The 18,339-nt window shown below is 38.2% G+C and overlaps 1 protein-coding gene across 2 annotated transcripts; it reads right to left on the bottom strand.

Moving 5' to 3' along the window:
* Positions 1 to 4,292: 4,292 nt before the first annotated feature.
* On the bottom strand, positions 4,293 to 15,922 carry LOC122079562. Of its 2 annotated transcripts, XM_042646139.1 has the most exons (10): positions 15,538 to 15,922; positions 14,611 to 14,711; positions 10,939 to 11,380; positions 10,710 to 10,846; positions 10,181 to 10,294; positions 9,995 to 10,078; positions 7,721 to 7,865; positions 6,846 to 7,006; positions 6,244 to 6,373; positions 4,293 to 6,119 (listed from the first exon to the last, which is right to left on the bottom strand). In XM_042646139.1, exons 3-10 carry the CDS (start codon positions 11,257 to 11,259, stop codon positions 4,788 to 4,790), a joined length of 2,424 nt encoding a protein of 807 aa, XP_042502073.1. In that variant the 5' UTR covers positions 11,260 to 11,380; positions 14,611 to 14,711; positions 15,538 to 15,922; the 3' UTR covers positions 4,293 to 4,787. The 2 variants fall into 2 exon arrangements, with proteins under 2 accessions (XP_042502073.1, XP_042502074.1); XM_042646140.1 differs by lacking the exons at positions 14,611 to 14,711; positions 15,538 to 15,922 and adding an exon at positions 11,644 to 11,841.
* Between the last annotated feature and the right edge of the window lie 2,417 nt (positions 15,923 to 18,339).

Genomic DNA, 18,339 nt, shown 5'->3' with positions numbered 1-18,339 from the left:
TTTAGAGGAATTTCTAGGTGAGAGTAACATGGAAATTAGAGGCATGAGATGCTTCTGAAGAACACATCATATTTTTAGCTAAAAATAAGTTCCAAAACAGTCTATCTGAGACGGGTTCTGAAGTTTCTTCTCGAGGATATCATCATCGACATGCAAGATGATCCAAAAGAGACATGCTAATTAAGAAACTGAGATTAGATTTTCTATCATGTAATAACCCCCCACTTTTCTTTCATTCTTAGATAATTTATCGACTAAAGGCTTCTCAGCTGCATTTATTCCAAGACAGCAAGTTTGAAGTTCCAGGATAGAAGCAGTCCTACCAAGAATACAAACACTAGAGAGTAGGGTGATAAGTGAGAGGAAGTGTGCGATAATTCAAATTAATGATTCTATAATACATTGCGTAGACTGCAGTATTTTTGTTCATAATAGTTAGAAGCTGTTAAATTTGTTACTGTTTCAATGATATTATTAGAACACATCAGTCTAAGATTTCACTTTCAATGCAATATTAATTTGGTGTCAATGGTGTAACCTAATTTACATTTGTAGATAGTGGGAACTTCTGCAGCATATGATTCAACCCAATCTATCAACACTTTGGGATCCAGTCTCTTTATGGAAGAGCAGGGCAGATGCACTTTCAGTTTGCAGTTAAATTTTAAGTACTTGATCTGGTCTGCTTTAGAAAGTAGCTTCACTTCTATTAAGTGATGGTGGTGTTGCTTTAATTTAAGGTGGAAGAAGAGATGGGAAGCAGGTGGGTAAGCGAGTTACCAACCCATCAAATCTGTGAAACATAAGCCAGATAAGAATGGACACAAAAACTTCTTGGAAAGTCAAAGTAGAAGGTGGCAGAAAGAAAACTCCACAAGATTATCTCTTATTATATAAATAAATATATCTCACACCCATAGCGGGATATGCTGGATTTGTTGTGGTAGATTTTTATGTTAAAAGTACAAAACAGAAATGAGGTGTCTTCACAGGGGACAGAGAATCCATGAAAAAGGCAGGAGAAGAGGAGCAAAAGATGGAGAGAGAGAGAGAGAGAGAAAGGTGGGTTCTTTCTCTCTCTCAATCAATACATCTATATCTAACTATCAAGCCAAGATTGTTACATTAATAACATACCCATGACCGAGTTGACTCACCTAACTTATTTTCTGTTTGATGATCTGTCATTCTTTCAATAGGTAGAGGATCTGGAGTCAGGATCTAGAAGGGCAGGGCAATTCACATATATCTGTTTATTCTTTTTTTTTTTATCATGAATAAGATTCCATTTAGTGGGGACAGAAAGGGGGAGAAAATAAAAAGAAAAGGTTTTGGTAGGATAAGTGGAGGAGGTTGTGCTTTGTGCACTGTGGTGGCTTCAGGGCCTCAGGCCAGTATCCTAGTCTCAGGGCAAGATCTTTCTTTTACCAAAAAAAAGAATCAGATGGGTTCATATCAAAAGAGGTTGACAAAAGAATGCCTTCTAGTTCTAATAGGCCATGAGCTAGATCATTAACATTGAAGGATTCCAATCCACACCAAGTAGTTAGCAAATCAGTCTATATGGTATCACAATCTGTTTATTAATTATATAATCTCAGCTCTCATTTTCAATTCTTTCTGTACTTAAAGTACTGTAAAAAGAACTAACACCATTTCATACTTTTCTCTTGGATGACAGAGTCTCCTCCTCTGAATAATATGGGTGATTTGGGACAAACAAAAATTCCCCCGAAGGAGTCGAGGGAGTTGTCATGCCTAGTTTTGATACCACCTGTTGGGATTCGGGTAGAACTCACCCTTAAAATCTAGTCCTTAAGTAGAAGATGCCTAAGTCCTTTTAAGCTTTCACATCGGATTATTCAAATCCGATGTAGGATTGTTGGTTTTGCACGAAACCCCAAACAACAAAGGCAGTTTTTCAGGGTCCTCCCCATCTAAATATACAATAACACGGTTGGTCCCAACTCAATCACCCCACTCCTGTTTGATAAGCTGCACATCCTAGGCTGCATGTGCATCACCACCACCTTCTCCTCATCCTCCTGTAGGGTCTGGTCTATCTTTATTTGTAATTCAATCTCTCATGTGGCTCTTCTAGGAGAAAGATTTGGATCATTGATTGGATGATAATAACGCCAATTAAGTAGCTTATTCTATTGGATGGATTTGTGAGATTAAGGCAAAGCTTATCATTTCCTAATAATTAATTTGAAGAGACCTCCTAGTTCCATGTTCTTCCTTCTATTTGAATTGAATTGGTTAATTAATTTCCTAGTAGTATATAATGTTCATCAGATCTAGCCTTTTCTCATCTGGCATTTTTAATCTGAGAAATGAGAACCCATAGCAATGTTCATCATCACAGTTACTATTCTTGCCTTGGATCTGGCAATATTGATTGATGTTTTCCCAGACAATGTCAACCACTGGCTTAATCTCTTGCCTGCTAGCATATAATATGGTTTTGATACCCCTAATCAATAATCATAGTAGGCTTATCCAGCTTAATTAAAAACAAATTGAAGCCCTCCCTGAGTAAACCGCAGTTTTTCGCCAGGGACGTCGTGGATTAGGTCGTTGACCGAAGCCATGTTCCGGTTTGATCTTCTGTTTAGTATCAACAAATCTATTCTAACTTGTTAATTAATCATGTTTGCATTACCTAATTGAGCAATCCCTAAGCATCTGTTACTAAAATCTCCAGCAGATTAACATTATTAATCCCTATGAGAGTGAGCATAAATGATGGGAACTAAATTGCATGAGGGTTGTCTTTGATTGGAAGCTCCAGTTCTCATTGGTTTGTCACTCTTTTCTAGGGTTTTTGGCCATTGCTGATATCAATAAACTGAATTGCTTTTCTATGGTTGGGAAGCCCATTTGAGTTCTTACTTCTAGGGTAAGTTCCTACGAGTCCTCCTAGGGCTTCTACTATTGGAGCTTTACTGGCTTTTCTTTTGAGGAATAATGGCTCAAATAAATTGAGCCTTTAATATGTTCTTCCTTCTGCTTATGATTGTTGGCTCTTCAATTTCATATAATAAATGCTCAATAGTCTGATGGTTCGTTTTCTGGGGGTTTTTACAGGATCAAGCCAAGGCTTTCAGGGCTAGAATCTCGCTACAAGAGGCGTCTTAACTCTTACCCACACATTTCACTTCTCCCCAGCCCTACATTAGTGCAGTGCCAATGAGTGCGCACACAAATGATCATCCAATGGGGATACAATTTTTCATTTCATGGGGACGTAGGATTGGTCATTTTGTCCTTCTTGTGTCTGAGCCTCACATAGTCTGGCAGCCTTATTTTTCCCAATAATTAAAAAAATGTGCTTGGTAGCATGACCACTTGGATGCACAAATTACTGCCCCACCATGTAAAATAAAAAATTATATTCATATTAATGCCCTTGCACATGTTTTCATTGGTCCCTGCACGATCTCTTGCCTGGAAAAAAAAATCAACAAAAGTAATACCACCAACATTACCATGGGAACATCAACTTTCAAAATTGGTTGAACACCACACCCACATAAAAAAAAACACACACACACATCCTCACATAAACCCTCTCGTTCCATGAAATTCAAACATTTTGTACATCAGATGACATAGAAAACAACCTCAATCTGTTGGAATGCTACAAGTTTAGCAACCTATCAACACACTGTGAAAGGTAATCCCGAAAAACAGCGAGGATTTGAACCCCATTATATACATTGGAGAACAAATAATAACTTTAGACATTAACTAGAACTTTTGAACCTGAATCTAAAATCCAAACCCTCTGCAAATAGATGAACCCACCACGTGAATGGAGATCTTTAACTGTAAAAATGCAATCGGAATAGGAAGAGGAAGATATGATAGGAATTATTTCTGCATCCCCTTTCTGCTAAGAAGACAGTTTTTCATCATTGTCAATGACACCATTGCTAACACTACAGCCTCAAGAGATAAGCACAGAGGAGAGGTGAGGAGAGTCATCGATTGAGAGGAGTACAAGATCAAGATGAGAGAGAAGTTGCAGAGGTGCCTCACAAGAAGGGCATTGTGTAGTAGAGATGGGGATAGATGGATTATGGTTGTACCCCTTAATCAAGAAAGTTTAGTCTATAGTATGGGAAGGAGGGGAAAAAAGTCGGGTCACAATCTGGTTGACACCCCCACAAGGTGTCAGGAAGATTTTCTCAAAAAAAATGTCACTGAAACTACCTCCCCACTCACCATCCCCATCCACGCTCCAATCTACATAAAAAAGGTAACAAATACAAAAAAAAAAAGGAAACTTGCACAAGTATAAGCTGCTTATTTCCAACAGAATTGAGTTCTCCATTATTCCTTCATCATGGACATAATTTTACCCCAATTCCCAATCCCACCCTCAAAATAAATATCCGGAGTTGGGCCGACTAATTGTATAAATTTGTACAGAACCTTGCCGTCCATGCTTTGCATCTTCAGCTTCCAGACTTTCTAACTCTCTTTACTTCACCCTTACCCCAAAGAATGATCAATTACTGGGGCTACAGACTGCTTCACCTCACGGACTCTGCGTCATTGTTCAACTTGCTTTACACTATTTCAACAAGAAAAAGGGTCATTGTTTATCTTGCCTATCATACCTTAAACCACATTGATGCACTGTAACTGGAATGTCGGGATACAAAAGATCCTCTCCATTGCTTGCCCTGAAACACTGCATTGTATATCAACATGCCTATGTTGCCTTGAACCACATTCATGTACTGGCAACTTGAATCCATGGCTACACAGGATCCTCCCTATTGATCCCAGTTGCTCAAAAATGACGATTTCCCGATTGAATCATGTATACCAGCACCCTGATGCTGTGTATTCATCCACGGCATATTATTTACTTTCCGGATAGCAGTAGCAGTTGCTTCACGACTAAAGTAATTAAGTTGGTGGGCCATTTGAGGGAATACATCACTGTTTCCTATCATTCCCCCACCCATAAAGGCCCTTCCAGGAGTATACTGTTCTGTGAGTCTCACCTGACTGTAAGAATGGGGCTGCAATTTGTTGGACTGGGAAAGCACACTGAATAGGCTTTCATCTGCACCGCTTCCATTTCCCAGGCACCGTCCTGAGGAGCTAGAAACATCCAGAGCAGACCAGCCACCATAAGCCCGATGCTCATCCTGAAACAAGTTCTGTTCCAACAATCCCTCAACAGCCATGTGAGACTGGATGGGGGTTGATATGTGTGCAGAATCAGCGGCCCAACCCTGCTGTTCGACCAGTGAGAAGAGTTCTCGGCCTGGAACAGGGTATCTATTCCCACCTGAATACATGCTCTTCTGGATGACCTGCCGCATGTAGAGCTCTTTCTCTCTCATCTCCCTCTGATCCAACAACTGCTGCTGCTGCTCCTGGAAATGCCTAGGAAGATGACCAGTTTCCAGTGCTGCATTATTTGTTGCCAAAAACTGTAACATTGGTTGTTGTTTGTGCTCATGAGAGTAAGATGGCAAGAATCCCTGGCCCTTGAAAATTGGTTGAAGCAGCCCATTGCAATCTTCGTTGGTGTAAGAACCAATGAATGACCCACCATTGCTCATATGCAAAGCTGGCCCCACAAAATTGGATGGTCCATGCTGCAATGCTTCCTTGGCATCTTGCTCAGCCATGTCAGATTCTAAATCAATCAAGCCAGTTGCCTGTTCTTCCATAGGCTTTGGTTGTTGGAGTGACAACTCACTGACAAATGGATATCCTTGGCTTACAGAATTAGAATGGCAGTGCAAATCTGGAGTGCCAATGACTGGCCATACATCTTTAGAAGAAGACTCCTCAACTTCATGCAAAACGGCACCTTCTGTAGGATTCATGTTTCCTAAAAACTCTGACATATTTGGAGGGGCACCGTCAGGTTTCAAGATTTCTTGACTGCCCTCTTCAGAATGTGTCTCCATGGGATCATGGTGACCATCAAGTGAAGGGATTCGGTTCAGAGGCTGATAGTGTGCTGATAGAAGAACAGACTCATCATCATCTTCTGAGCTCTGCATATCCATGCTAGGTTCATTTTCTGTTTCTCCATTTCCTCTTTGTCTGGCAACCATGTCATCACAATAATCCCTCTCTTCTTCCTGACCACCAACCAACAGTCAACAAAATCAACATGATACTGCTGGGCAAAAATCACAGCAATCACAACATCAATGAATTGGCTTTATATAAGAAATGTTTATGTAAAAGAGAGGAGAGCCAAACCTCTTCCAGTGATTTTTTTTTCTTTTCTACTATCTCTTGCTTCAAGGAACACCTCCACTGTTGCTGCTTTAACTGTCTCTCTTTCCAGTCTAAGAAAGCTGCTGGGAGATCTCTTTTTGCCAACACCAACCTACGCATAAACAAGCTTAGGGGGGAAGAAGAGTACATATAATGGACAAATGTAAGAGTATCTAATTATTAATTATTTATTAATTCTATGGAATATCAAAATAGGGTGTATCTTGTTGTAACCAAAATGGTGAATTGAGAAGTCGTAACCTTCTTATGACTACCCCTTACTTTATTCCCAAAAGTTCTTTAAGGCAAAGGTAGAAAAGGGTTTTCAAAATAATTTGAAAGTGACATCATTAAGTCATTCTCAAATGCTGTCATTGTCTTACACGCTTCTCTCAAGTACACATGTGAAATGACCGGATTTTACCCTCATTAAAAGAAGTGAATTATACTAAAAGGGCAAAAAAGTAATGCTACAACTTATTTTTCACCAGCTTTGGTTACAACAAGATTTTCCTATCAAAAGTTAAAATTCGAGTATCTAGAGTTGGATAAGATTTAAGTTCGTTACTTTTGAGAAAACTAACCAGTAGTCGTGCAACTTCTTCCTTTCTTCCTCCTCGAATGTTTTGTATGGTTGTACATGGAAACTATCAATGTCACCCAATACACGATTAAGAGACTTGGACTGAATTCCATCGCCAGATTGCTTCATCCTCTTGACAAGTCGATGCTGCTTCCTGCTAATCTAAATGCATTAAAAGCAGATCAGCAGAAGAATCTCAATCTCGAGGACCAGAAATATGGAACTGACTCTACAGCTTCCACAATGAACACTTTATATGAAACCAAGCATTAGATAAATTTACACACTAAAGAAGCTATAGAGACAGCCAACTCATTAGAGGGAGGAAAATTGTACTTATTTTGAAGTAATAATCTCCTCGAGGATTAATATATTAAAACCCAAAGAACTAGGGAACATTCTGTCAGTTAAAACTTAAAACTCAATCATCAAATTGATTGGTCCAGTCTCTCTTTTTTTCCTTTTTCTTTTTTCTTTTTTTTTGGGGGGGGGGGGGGGGGTTAGAAAACACTCTCAAATAGTTGAATCCAATCAGACTGCACCCAAAGCTGCTCCGCATTCCTTTTCCTCATTTGCGAATCATAATGTAATTTACTGAGATGGGGAGGGTGAGAGGGGGGACAAGCTACAAGAGTCTTAAGATGGTTGGAGCTAACCAGCTAATCCATTACAAACTTAAGAAATGCATTGAGAAAAGTTTTGAGATGTGAAAGCATAATTGAACAAAAATAAATTATTAACCCCAACAGAAGAACATCATGTCATCAACAACATCAACAATAGTAATAATTAACAACAATAATAACAACAATAACAATAAGTACAGTGCAGCTCCTCCCAAGCATACAATTCATGGAATATGAATAATCTTCTAACCTTGAAATAAGACATATACTTGGCACCATCGCCAGATCGAATGTGAAATTTGTTTGGTTTTTGTTCCTTCTTGGAATTTGCTATGGCCCTTGTTCTCTCTGAAACAGCTAATGAATTCCCCTGACTGTCCACGAGGAATCCTTTCCTACAAGCCCAAGAACACCAATTAGAAGCCTTCACCACAATAACCAAGCAGCCAGATATAAAGAATGTAACTTAATCTTAGAAAAACAGGACAACTAATAGACTGCTAACAAATTGAGAAGTTCATTCCCAATACACCTTCAGCATTTTCCCTCACTTTACATCACAAAATATAGAATCACCAGAGCACAAACCAACAAAAAGAAGAATTAAGGACAGATCTACGGTTTCCAGGACCCAAAAAAAAAAAAAAAGATCCAACAAATTAAAAACGTCCAAGAATACACAAAACTTAAAAACAGAATGCCTGCATTACAACCTCCAGGTCTGTCCTACATCTATCATACAGTGCTGAATATTCTGAAAGCTGGGAGAGAGAACAAATCATTTGATTAAAGTAAAAGGCATTCTTAGGCACTATATTTCCAGTCCTAACATGCTATCGGATGAAGAAGTTGGTTGGAAGAAAAAAAACAGAAAGCCATCTATCTCCAAACTAATATAGAATAATGAAGCAACATCTAAAAATAATTTTTTTATGCCACAAAAATCAGATGCACTATGCTAGTTAATGGGTATAGCATGATGTGCTTGTGCAAAAAAATGATGTTTTTTTTTTTTCCTTCTATTCCAGCTCATGTCATGACATGATTTCACTTTCCTGTCATAAATATGGCTTCAGAATCTTAAATTTATGATGTCAAGAGAGAGATACAGAGAATGTTATCATCACACGTGTATTTGATGTTATGAAACTAAAGATTAAGAAGAAAGGCAATATTCTGGAAAAAGCAAGAAAATAACAGAATAAACATCTCATTGCGAAACTACCCTCAAGATTGAGTGCATCTGATTCCAATTCATGTACTTCTGAAGAAAATATCATTTACTAGATTTTTCTCATCGTAGAATTCAAATAGAAAATGATTAGCTTCCATGAAGAAATATTCAAAATCCCAGAATTGGAGAGACAAACTAAGTTGGCCATCAAGCACTAAAGAAACCTCTCTCAGGAAGTGGGGTTGGAAGCCAAAAATATCTTTCTTGTGGTTCTCCATATCTCTTCAATGATATACTTTGTTTATTACTAGTGCATACTTTCTCCTCTGTAACCCAAGACCAAGATTCACCAGTAGTTACCAGATTTTCCAGTGGATTGCATAATCTAGAATCATTTGCATGTGAGGAAATGTCATTCTCTGCATGCAATCTTGATGACCAGATTAATAGGTTACTTACAGTGTTACGATGAAGAATTTCAAAAGGTGTCACACACCGTTGATTGCATCAATTGGGTTCCGAAAACCACAAACTCCAAAGTCAAAGGGGAAGACTTTAATATAATATGCCTAGTAGAAGTTCAGGCCAGTCCATAAGAAAACTCTACTACGTTGGGTTGGGTAGGCCTGCCCAATTAGCAGAGAGCCTGGGTTACCCTCCCAATCTAAATGTGATTTCATTCCAAACATCTAAAGTTAGCTACAAAAAATGTTTTGACTTCCAGAGTAGCATACTATATGATCCATTCACAAAAACACCACAAAAGTGTATGCAAGTAGATCAGAATATGAATATTCCTATTGAGTTCTTGCATAACTACAAGTAAGTTTGTCCTAAGTAAAAAAAAATCTCACCATTATTTCCCTCTCCTGAATAGCATGAAAATACTTTCCTGCCAGAAAGCACGTATGTTTAGCATGTTCAGTTTGCCAACCATCTTTACTAAAACTGTTACTTGGTAAAGATCAACATCCTTCGATGAACAAAGTAGCCAATTTATCCAAAAATGCCAACAAAAAGAATTCCTTCCAACATGCTGGGTATCAAGTGAATGCTTCCGTATTACAGTCTTATCAAGAAATGTGAAAATTAGTCTGCTTGTGTGCATCCTTTTTTTTTTTTTTTTTTTGGGGTGGGGGTGGGGGGAGAAAGGAGTGGGATACAAATGGGTAGAAGTATAGTATTTATGTTACAAGTTATATGATACAGGTGTGCCTAGAGTTTTCTCGTTTATTTATAAACTGAAATTAACTCAATCAATGCCACAATGGATCACAGCCAGCACTCAATTTTGAGGTCTGCTATGGAAATCAAGATATCAGCCATAAAAAGATACAAAAGAACACTAACTTCCATGTCTTCTGAACAATATGCTTTGCAGGATCCTTGCCGCTAGCCCATCTCTCTTTCAAGTTAAGCAGATTCTCCAGAATACTGCCAGAAGTATAATGATATTACAACCTCACAAACATGCAAAAGAGCACAACCCTAGAATAATACAAATAGAAAGACCTTAATGACATCACTTTAACATACTTATCATGATAATTCTGTAACTCCAGGTAGTATGCCCTCTTATTGGCCTTGAAACAATGTTCCTGGTGAAGAACAGCATCTGGGTGAAGATTGCCAGAACAAAGTGAAGCCCCCCTGCAACATTAAAAATATGAAGTTCAGGCCTATCACTGTATTCTCCTCTTGCATAGGATTGAGAACTTAGTTATGTAGAATAGAAAAAATATGCCTCCAACAAAAAGCTGCCAATAACAACCACCACCATAAAATAATTCAAACTGGCTAAGCCATTGGCAGATTGCCCATAATTAGAAGTAAAGATGTACTCTTTTACGACATACAATTACGTCGACCACAAGAAGTGGTGATATTTGGAATATTAAAGCCTAGATCCATTATGGTGATCTCCTTTTGTATAAAAGGAAGAGCTTTGGTAATTGGAAATAAAAATATGAAGTCCTACCAAAATTTGCATGTACTTGGTCAAGAGATCAAATCACCAACAACCACATCAAAATTTGATTCGAACTGGTTAAGAATCGATACTTGCCACTTAAGGAAAGGATTTCCAAAATGAAAGTTTTCCCCCTTGAGCAACGCAGGCAAAACTTGCTCTTGATCCATCCCTTGAGGAAGAAACTGAGTCAGAAAATTTCTCTCAGTTTCGGATAGATTCATCTCCCAAACCTGACAAATTCCAAAGCAGATAAAAAAAATATATTGAGACAATAAAAAACATAAGAAACACAAATATGGAAACCTATGGAAACCATAAATACCTCATATGAAAGCACCCTTGTCAGATTCTCTAACTCAAAAATTTCCTGAGGAAGAGAAAGAACATCTGCTAAGGGTGTGTAGCGATGAGGAGCAGACTCAATAAAAGGATCCAAGTCCCTCCAAGATATCCCAATCTGTTCCCTCCTGGCAATAGGATTCACTTGACTTTCAACCAACTTAAGAGCAATGTGAGAGTCTATCTCCACTAGATTCTGTGTTGATTTCGGATTCTTCCTCTTTCTTGCTCTATACTGCTCCTGCAAATAACAACACACAACATTGCCAGCATTCGATCGCCTTTTCTGCTGACCAGCTGCCATTCTTCGGTAAGTGCCTAAAATAGCAATAATGTTTTTTGGCAGAATTTTAGAAAATAGTACGATGCGCCTTTCTGATCCTTATTGAGGAGTATCTTCCCTCTTCTTCATGCATACTGGAGACCTTCATTGGAAAAACATAGACTCATTACCTCATTCAATCACAAATCACTAAGACATTATACTTTCCCTTTCACTAAATGTATAATTCTAAAACAAAAATATGCAAGCAGTTTTAGTGTAAGAGTCGAGGGGAAAAAGAATAATCTAGATCTGTCAACAATATTTGAAACTCTCTACATATTCCAACGTTCATATCAATCATATCACAATAATATGCTCTCTATAAATGAGAACCAACTTTTCAGTAAAAAGCACAAAACATACTAAGAAAACTGAAAAGTTCAGATGATATGAATTTTGGGACACTGGTGACTGGAACAAAGTATCAGAAGATGAGTTGATCATGCCAAGAAGACCACTGTGGGGTGGGCATTCCTTCCTGATGAGAGAGCAAGAGAGACTCTCATCAAACCTGCAAGAGGAAGAGGAACGCAAGACAGAGAAGAGAGATTGCAAGAGATGGAGTGAAAATGATATTCGTGATCAGGTCCATTAGACCACCGCGTTTCCTATTTATACATTACATATAGAGAAGCCCTAATACAGGTGAAAGTACAAAACTGCCCCTAGTATAAGTTACAAAAGAGAGTAGAGCACGTTTGCTAATACCACCGAAATTGTTTCTTTTTTTGGTTGGGGGGGTTGTGAGACAGGGAGTAAAGCACTTTTGCTAATTGGGATGCCAGAACTCACAGCGGATTACTTTTTTTTTTCTTAAAATAGAAAAGAATTTGATTGGAAGTAAGAAGATACCAGAGTCATAAGCGTTATGAGAAGTTTCAGCAGTTACTTCATCCCAAGAAAATAATAGAACATCTGAAGGTACACTTGAGGAGAAGGAATAAAAAAGATCTTTGGCAAATTTTGGTCAATTCCAAGGTTGTCCACCAGGTGACAATTGAAGACTCAACTCCCAAAGTAAAAGAAAGAAAAAAGTATAACTTTTAATACTTCAAAAGGGTACTACAATATTGTCCAGCATCACCAACCCACGATGATGCCTTCCCATGATGAATATACTCAGTTTCTGCAATAAATTTACCCTTGCCTGCCTTAGCAAGATTTTCCATTCCAACACCAACTAATATTCCAAACAAAGATGGCAGGGACTTCGATCACCATGAATCTGGGTCAGTCCTGCTAAATGCTACCTAACCAAAAAGGAGGCCCAGATCTAAATTGAGCGATGGAGGTGATAATAATAACTGGCAAAATTTCACCCCAACTTTCCACCTGCCTTTAAATGCTCACCACCCCATCATTACTCCAGCCACTTGTGCAAAAAATAATCCTGAAACATCAAACCAAACAATTTTCCCCAAAAGATGTTCTCCTTGTAGAAGAACAGGACAGCCTACCCAGAACATGTTTTACATTTGTATAATATATCAGCACCAAAGTTCCTCCAGAAGCCTTTAAATTGCTTCATTCAGAATATGTTGGTTGTCGAATGAGCATGTAAAGTCTCACATGGCAGAACAGATATTTGGCAATCTATTGCATCAACTTTCAGGCAAGAATATACTAGAATCCTAAATAATGAATCATCAATACAATCATTAAATACAGATATGCTTGCTTACAACAGCCATGGGATGATCATTTTAAATAATTTGAATTCAGGTTGGACCAGACTGTAGAAAATGTGATTAAATCCCAAGAAAAGAAATCAGTGGCAGCAAATGGCTGTCAAACATTGAAAACTTGAGTTCTAACACATTGGCTCTTCAATGGCTCCATAAATTAGACCCAATTTGGAGCCTAAGGTCCAAATCTGCAAGTTCCAGCAAGCCCAGGCCCAAATTCACTGGCCCTGTTTTCTGGTTCCTATTTTCTTCTATATGATACCCTGTTTAGTGCGAAATCTCAGCAGGTTTGTCATTTTTGAAACTATTCCATTCTACTCTATATTTATTTCTCCATTCGGTTATTAGATTTTGGTATTTACTTCCATTAATTATGGTCATTAAATTTGGACTACCTCCCACTACTCCCAATTGTTTCCATTCTCTGTTTTCAATAAATTCCAGATTAAGCAAAATCCCACTCCTACATTTATCAGGAAATTTGTTTATGGTTTCAGCTGATATATCTAATTCCTAAATCTGATTTTCTGAGAATTCCTGCGTTTATTTTCTGCTGCTTAGTCATTCATATAATCAGTACCCTATCTTCCCTCTTTGATACAGTAATTAGGGCCTATTTCTGCCCTGTTTCAGCAGCTCCATTAAGCCTAGATCCTATGCTTGGTTAGGGTTTATTGGGAAAGAATTCAATTCATTTGTATGGACAGAACTACGCTATTCTAAATCCAGGAAGTTTCTTGCCCAGTCTGAACTTGCAAGCTGTTGGGATGATCACTGTAGGGAAATCCTGCAATATTTCAATAGAGATAAGAGAAATGTTGAAACTGCAACCTGGGAGTGGATACATAGAGCTGGGAAGGACAAAAATGGAGGGAATGAAAAGAAACAAGGGTAAATCGCAATTGCTTCACACCCTAAAAACTGGATCCAAACACCAGACAACACCCAACTGGCTTCAACCTAGCCTACTTGGAATCTCACCCCTAGACAATATGAGCTTGGAAGAGAGAGGGGGGGCAGAAAAAAGGGAAGACAAAACAGAATAAATCAGGCAGTGAAGAAATGAAAAACCCGATGCCAAGGGACAAGGGCCTTCCTTCTGCGGAGGACTTTTAGTCATCTCCAATAAATTAGTAACGTTTTTAACTAGAGGAACATACCCAATTCAAAAAATTCAATCACACAATGCCGAGCCAATCATGAATCTCAGCATACTGGAAGAAGTTTCCCAAATTTATTCCCATTCATGATAAATCAAAGCAAGTTTACCAAACTCAGAAAGTCCTAATTTATCGGGCTAGAGATACTCCCAGTGCTGTTTCTGACCCTTATAATCTAGCTTCACTGCTTATCACCAACAAAATAAAATGTCCCATTTGCTTCACTAATAAATCCATTCTCACTACAGGCCTTTAGGCCCATTTCAAATCAAAGCAAAAAAAAGGGGGTGGCAATATAAAAATATGAGCAGATTATACAGAAACCAAAAGAAACAATTAATTGGCTTGTCTAATTGGATAGAGTAAATGTGAATAAGAGTAGTAACATCAAAAAAAATGAAATCAACGATTGACATTTGGAATGGATATGAGCCAATCCTGTCCTCAATTATTTATGTTACAGTTACTTGTGTAAAGAAAGTTACCATCGCAAGGAGATTTGTGAATCCATCCATGACAAGTTTGTCAATTACTATGACTCTCTGCCGAACACTTGATTAAGGTATTCCCACTCGCAAAGTATTATCTGATTAGTCCAACATATCAATAAGTCTAAACCAAGATAGGAACTAGCAAAAAGGGCAGTTTGTATATTATCAAAAAAACCCAATAAATTATGAACAAAAATCAAAGTAAATAGCAAAAATGATGCAAGCACAACTTTCTTATTTGCCACCAGACCACATTCAATCTCTATTGTTGGATTTCCCCCCTTTTGGACAGGAAATGTTTAGTTTCTGCAGTGGAATAAAGAAAAAACCTGGATGCTTCTAATAAATACTATAGATACAGCCCTAAATCCACTCAAACGAACACAAGTCGTTCCTTCCCTTAGTGGCAACCGGTAAGTGGTTAATAAATTAGTGTGCTGAAACTGGTACACATGATTGCAGAATCAAAACTTCAAGACTTACCAAACTGAAAAAGGTGGAAAATCGAACTTTACAAAACTAAACAATATTGGGAATTTACAAAAAATGGTCTCATAGAGATTCCAATAAGGATCATAGCAACAACAGTGCCTGTAATCATGGTTACCCTGACATGACCAGATGCCTTCGTAACCCAAAGTGCCGACCACATTAGTGCCACAGAACTCGGTTACAAACAATAAAAGAAACATATACAAAGCCCTCTGCAAGAAAGCTGAATCGATTCCGAGCGTACTCGAATACACTCCTCAAAAAAACGAAGCTACAGTTCGTATAAAAAATATCCATGCATGAAACCCAAACGACGAGGACAGCACTAAGCAGAAGTAAATTCAGAGAAAGAAAGAAGAACGTACTCCAAGAACCGTAACCCTAGAAAACCTAGTGATGCAAAACAATAATAAGAGTAAGGAATAGCACCTGCAACATATTCAATGGCTCCTCAACCCCAAGAGTGTCAGATAATCGAAGCATGGAGCGCATGAAAAAGGAATCGTACAAAGAACAAGTGGTGGGAAACAGGAAACTTGCGATGGAAGCTGTAATGGGAAGGGATAGGGCGACTGTGTTGGATATAACCACGATTCAGAGTTTCCGTTTTATCCGTTTCCTTCGGCAGAGAGAAACGAGAGAGGAGAAGAAAAAGAGCGATAGGACATAGAGACTATGAGGCAAATATCAGACTTTAGCGCAAAAGCAGAAGTAATGCTTACATGAGAACGCTCTTTGAACTGCCGAATTGGAATCCAAATGTTTAGTGTTGGCCTGTATTGACGATGTCGATTCTAATCCGACGGTTAATTGGACGTTTGCTCCCGAACTATCGTGCTTTCTGTATCATTTTCCTTCCCTCGCTGACAATTCCTCGGATGAAAGATAAAATATAGGTTCGCGCGAACCAAAATCATATCCAATCAACTATTAAACAATATTATAATTTTATAATTAATATGGACTAATTATGGTAAATTCATACGTTTCGCACAAAAACTACATTGAATAATGTACTATTTAAATTTTTTACTTTTACCTTATATAACTTTATTTTTGGTAAACTACATTAAATAACTTCGGACAAAGTTTCCTGCACGGATAGCTGAACTCTAGTCTCCAAGCTCTATAGAGAGGAGCCTGACCAGATGTAATCCCCCCATTGCCCCTATTGTTTGGGTCACGATGCACCGTGGTGAATGGATTCCCTTTATAAAATGCTAAACGTTAGGATTAAACAAAGACCCACAAAAGACCAGCAGAGGCCAGCAGAGGCCTAGTAGGAGTAGGCGAGTTGATCATGCGATCATTCCTGATCTTATGCTAGACTCCTTGTTGGCTAGCAGCCTATCATTGTGCTATGAGCCTACAAGTGCTTCCCCATTAATTTGAGTTTAGCTTGAAGCAAATGTATCTTTTATAACTCCTTCTCTAAGTGGGTGTTTGGTTCGATAAATCTTTGGGATGACATTCTTTAGAATGATAATTTTTTATTTTTTGAGCTGCTTGGTTCCACTAGATTGACTCTCATAAGTGAGCACCCTACTTCCCATGAATGACCATATTACAAAGGATGTGTTCAAAATCTAAGTTTACCTCAACATTTAAACTTAGATTTAAGCAACATTTTTACCACCTAATATAAAAGGAGAAAACGAAAAGAAGTTCTCTACGGAAGCCAATATCTCAACCCGCGAGAAACATGTACTAGCCTCAAGGTAGGGGTGTCAATTCATAAACCGAACCGGTAAAATCGATCAGACCAAACCGATAACAACACAGACCGAACCGAACCGAAGCATTGTTGGTTCAGTTCGGTTTGGAGTATTGCAACCCCAAAACCAAACCGAACCGCATCGAAAATCGAATGAACCCGAAACCAAACCGAAACTGGCTCAAAACCCAGACCGAAACTGAAACCAAACCGGTAAGAAACCAAAACACTCCAAAATTCATTAAAAAAAATCAAAATTTGCATAGTTTTGTATACATTTGTATGGAAAGTCGAATCCAAACTGGACCAAAAACCAAAACCAACCCGGTTACAAATCGATTTAAGAAACCGTAGACAAACCAAAATCAAACCGCACCGAAACCAAAACCAAACCGAAACTGGAATTTCCTTATTGGTTCGGTTTCGGTTTCAACTTTTCCACACCGAAACCGACTCAACCCGAATCGAAATCGAGCTGGACCGATCGATTGACACCCATACCTCAAGGCAACCAAACGATTTTTCAGAAATAAACATAATTCATAAGAATGTCTATCAAAAGATTGACATTCATATCCAATATATACACCATTTGATTTACCGAACCAAACACCCCCTAAGCCTTCCATTGTTGAGCATAGTAATTTGTGGAATCCTTTTAACCTAAAAAACCAACATCAAAATTTATTTTTCTATTCCTTTTTCAATTTAATTAATAAATTATTATGTTTATTTTTTATTTTTTGTTCGAATGAAACAACTTGGGTTAGCTAATAAAGTTGACAATCCTACATTTGAAGTTCAACGTTTTTAACGTCTAGAGTTTTAGAAGTCCTAGTTGCTCACTATCATTTACATAGCAGTGAAGTTTATATAGGATATGGTCCATTTCCATTCTCCATGCAAAAGTAGCCCATTGCCACTTCAAAAAAGTATCCTTATGCAGTAAGGTATCAAGTTCATCTAAGTTAGTCAAAATACTATCAATTCCCCAGCCTTCCAAAAGAGATTCCTATAGCCTGATCAGAAGTCTCATTGTCACGACATCAGTACACTCTCTTGTCATGACAAAACCAGCAAGAGAGAATAAGCAACCGGAATGAAAAAATATTGATAATGCCCACCCATAAGTGTTCAAAGATTTATTGGTCACGATGGTTATAAATAAGGCTAACGCTCGTTCTCCAATTAATTGTTCTCGAAGTTTTACCAAAATAAAGTTAATTGTATAGTAAGGTTCATTTGTACAAACCATATAATTTTTTTTTCCTAAAAAAATATAGAGAGAGGGTTCTTTGAGCAAGTGACAATTTCATACATAAGAGAGCATTGAGGTCATTTATTGCAAGGAATAAAGAGAGAAAGAGGGCGGAAGGCTACTCCGTGGAACAACACGGCGTGTGATGCACATCCGATGGCTAGGAGCCCCTAGGATTCTCACCCATTATATGGGATGGGTGCTCGAATGCTTCCAACAGCAGTGCTGGGCCGTAGAGGCTATGTTGTGGGCTAGGTTA

This window comes from Macadamia integrifolia, chromosome 5 (genome assembly GCF_013358625.1).
Source record: "Macadamia integrifolia cultivar HAES 741 chromosome 5, SCU_Mint_v3, whole genome shotgun sequence".
In the NCBI taxonomy this organism is placed as follows: Eukaryota; Viridiplantae; Streptophyta; class Magnoliopsida; order Proteales; family Proteaceae; genus Macadamia; species Macadamia integrifolia.
The sequence above is the reverse complement of the archived record's forward strand: the minus strand, read 5'-3'. Positions and strand labels throughout refer to the sequence as shown.

What these genes read in the sequence shown, in the direction of transcription:
- LOC122079562 (XM_042646139.1), bottom strand. Translation starts at nt 11,259, where the DNA reads ATGGCAGCTGGTCAGCAGAAAAGGCGATCGAATGCTGGCAATGTTGTG. An exon ending in GGAAATCCTTTCCTTAAGTG is followed by an intron (nt 10,295 to 10,709) that starts GCAAGTATCGAT and finishes TTAATGTTGCAG; the next exon opens with GGGGGCTTCACTTTGTTCTG. An exon ending in AAGAAGTTGCACGACTACTG is followed by an intron (nt 6,374 to 6,845) that starts GTTAGTTTTCTC and finishes GTTTATGCGTAG; the next exon opens with GTTGGTGTTGGCAAAAAGAG.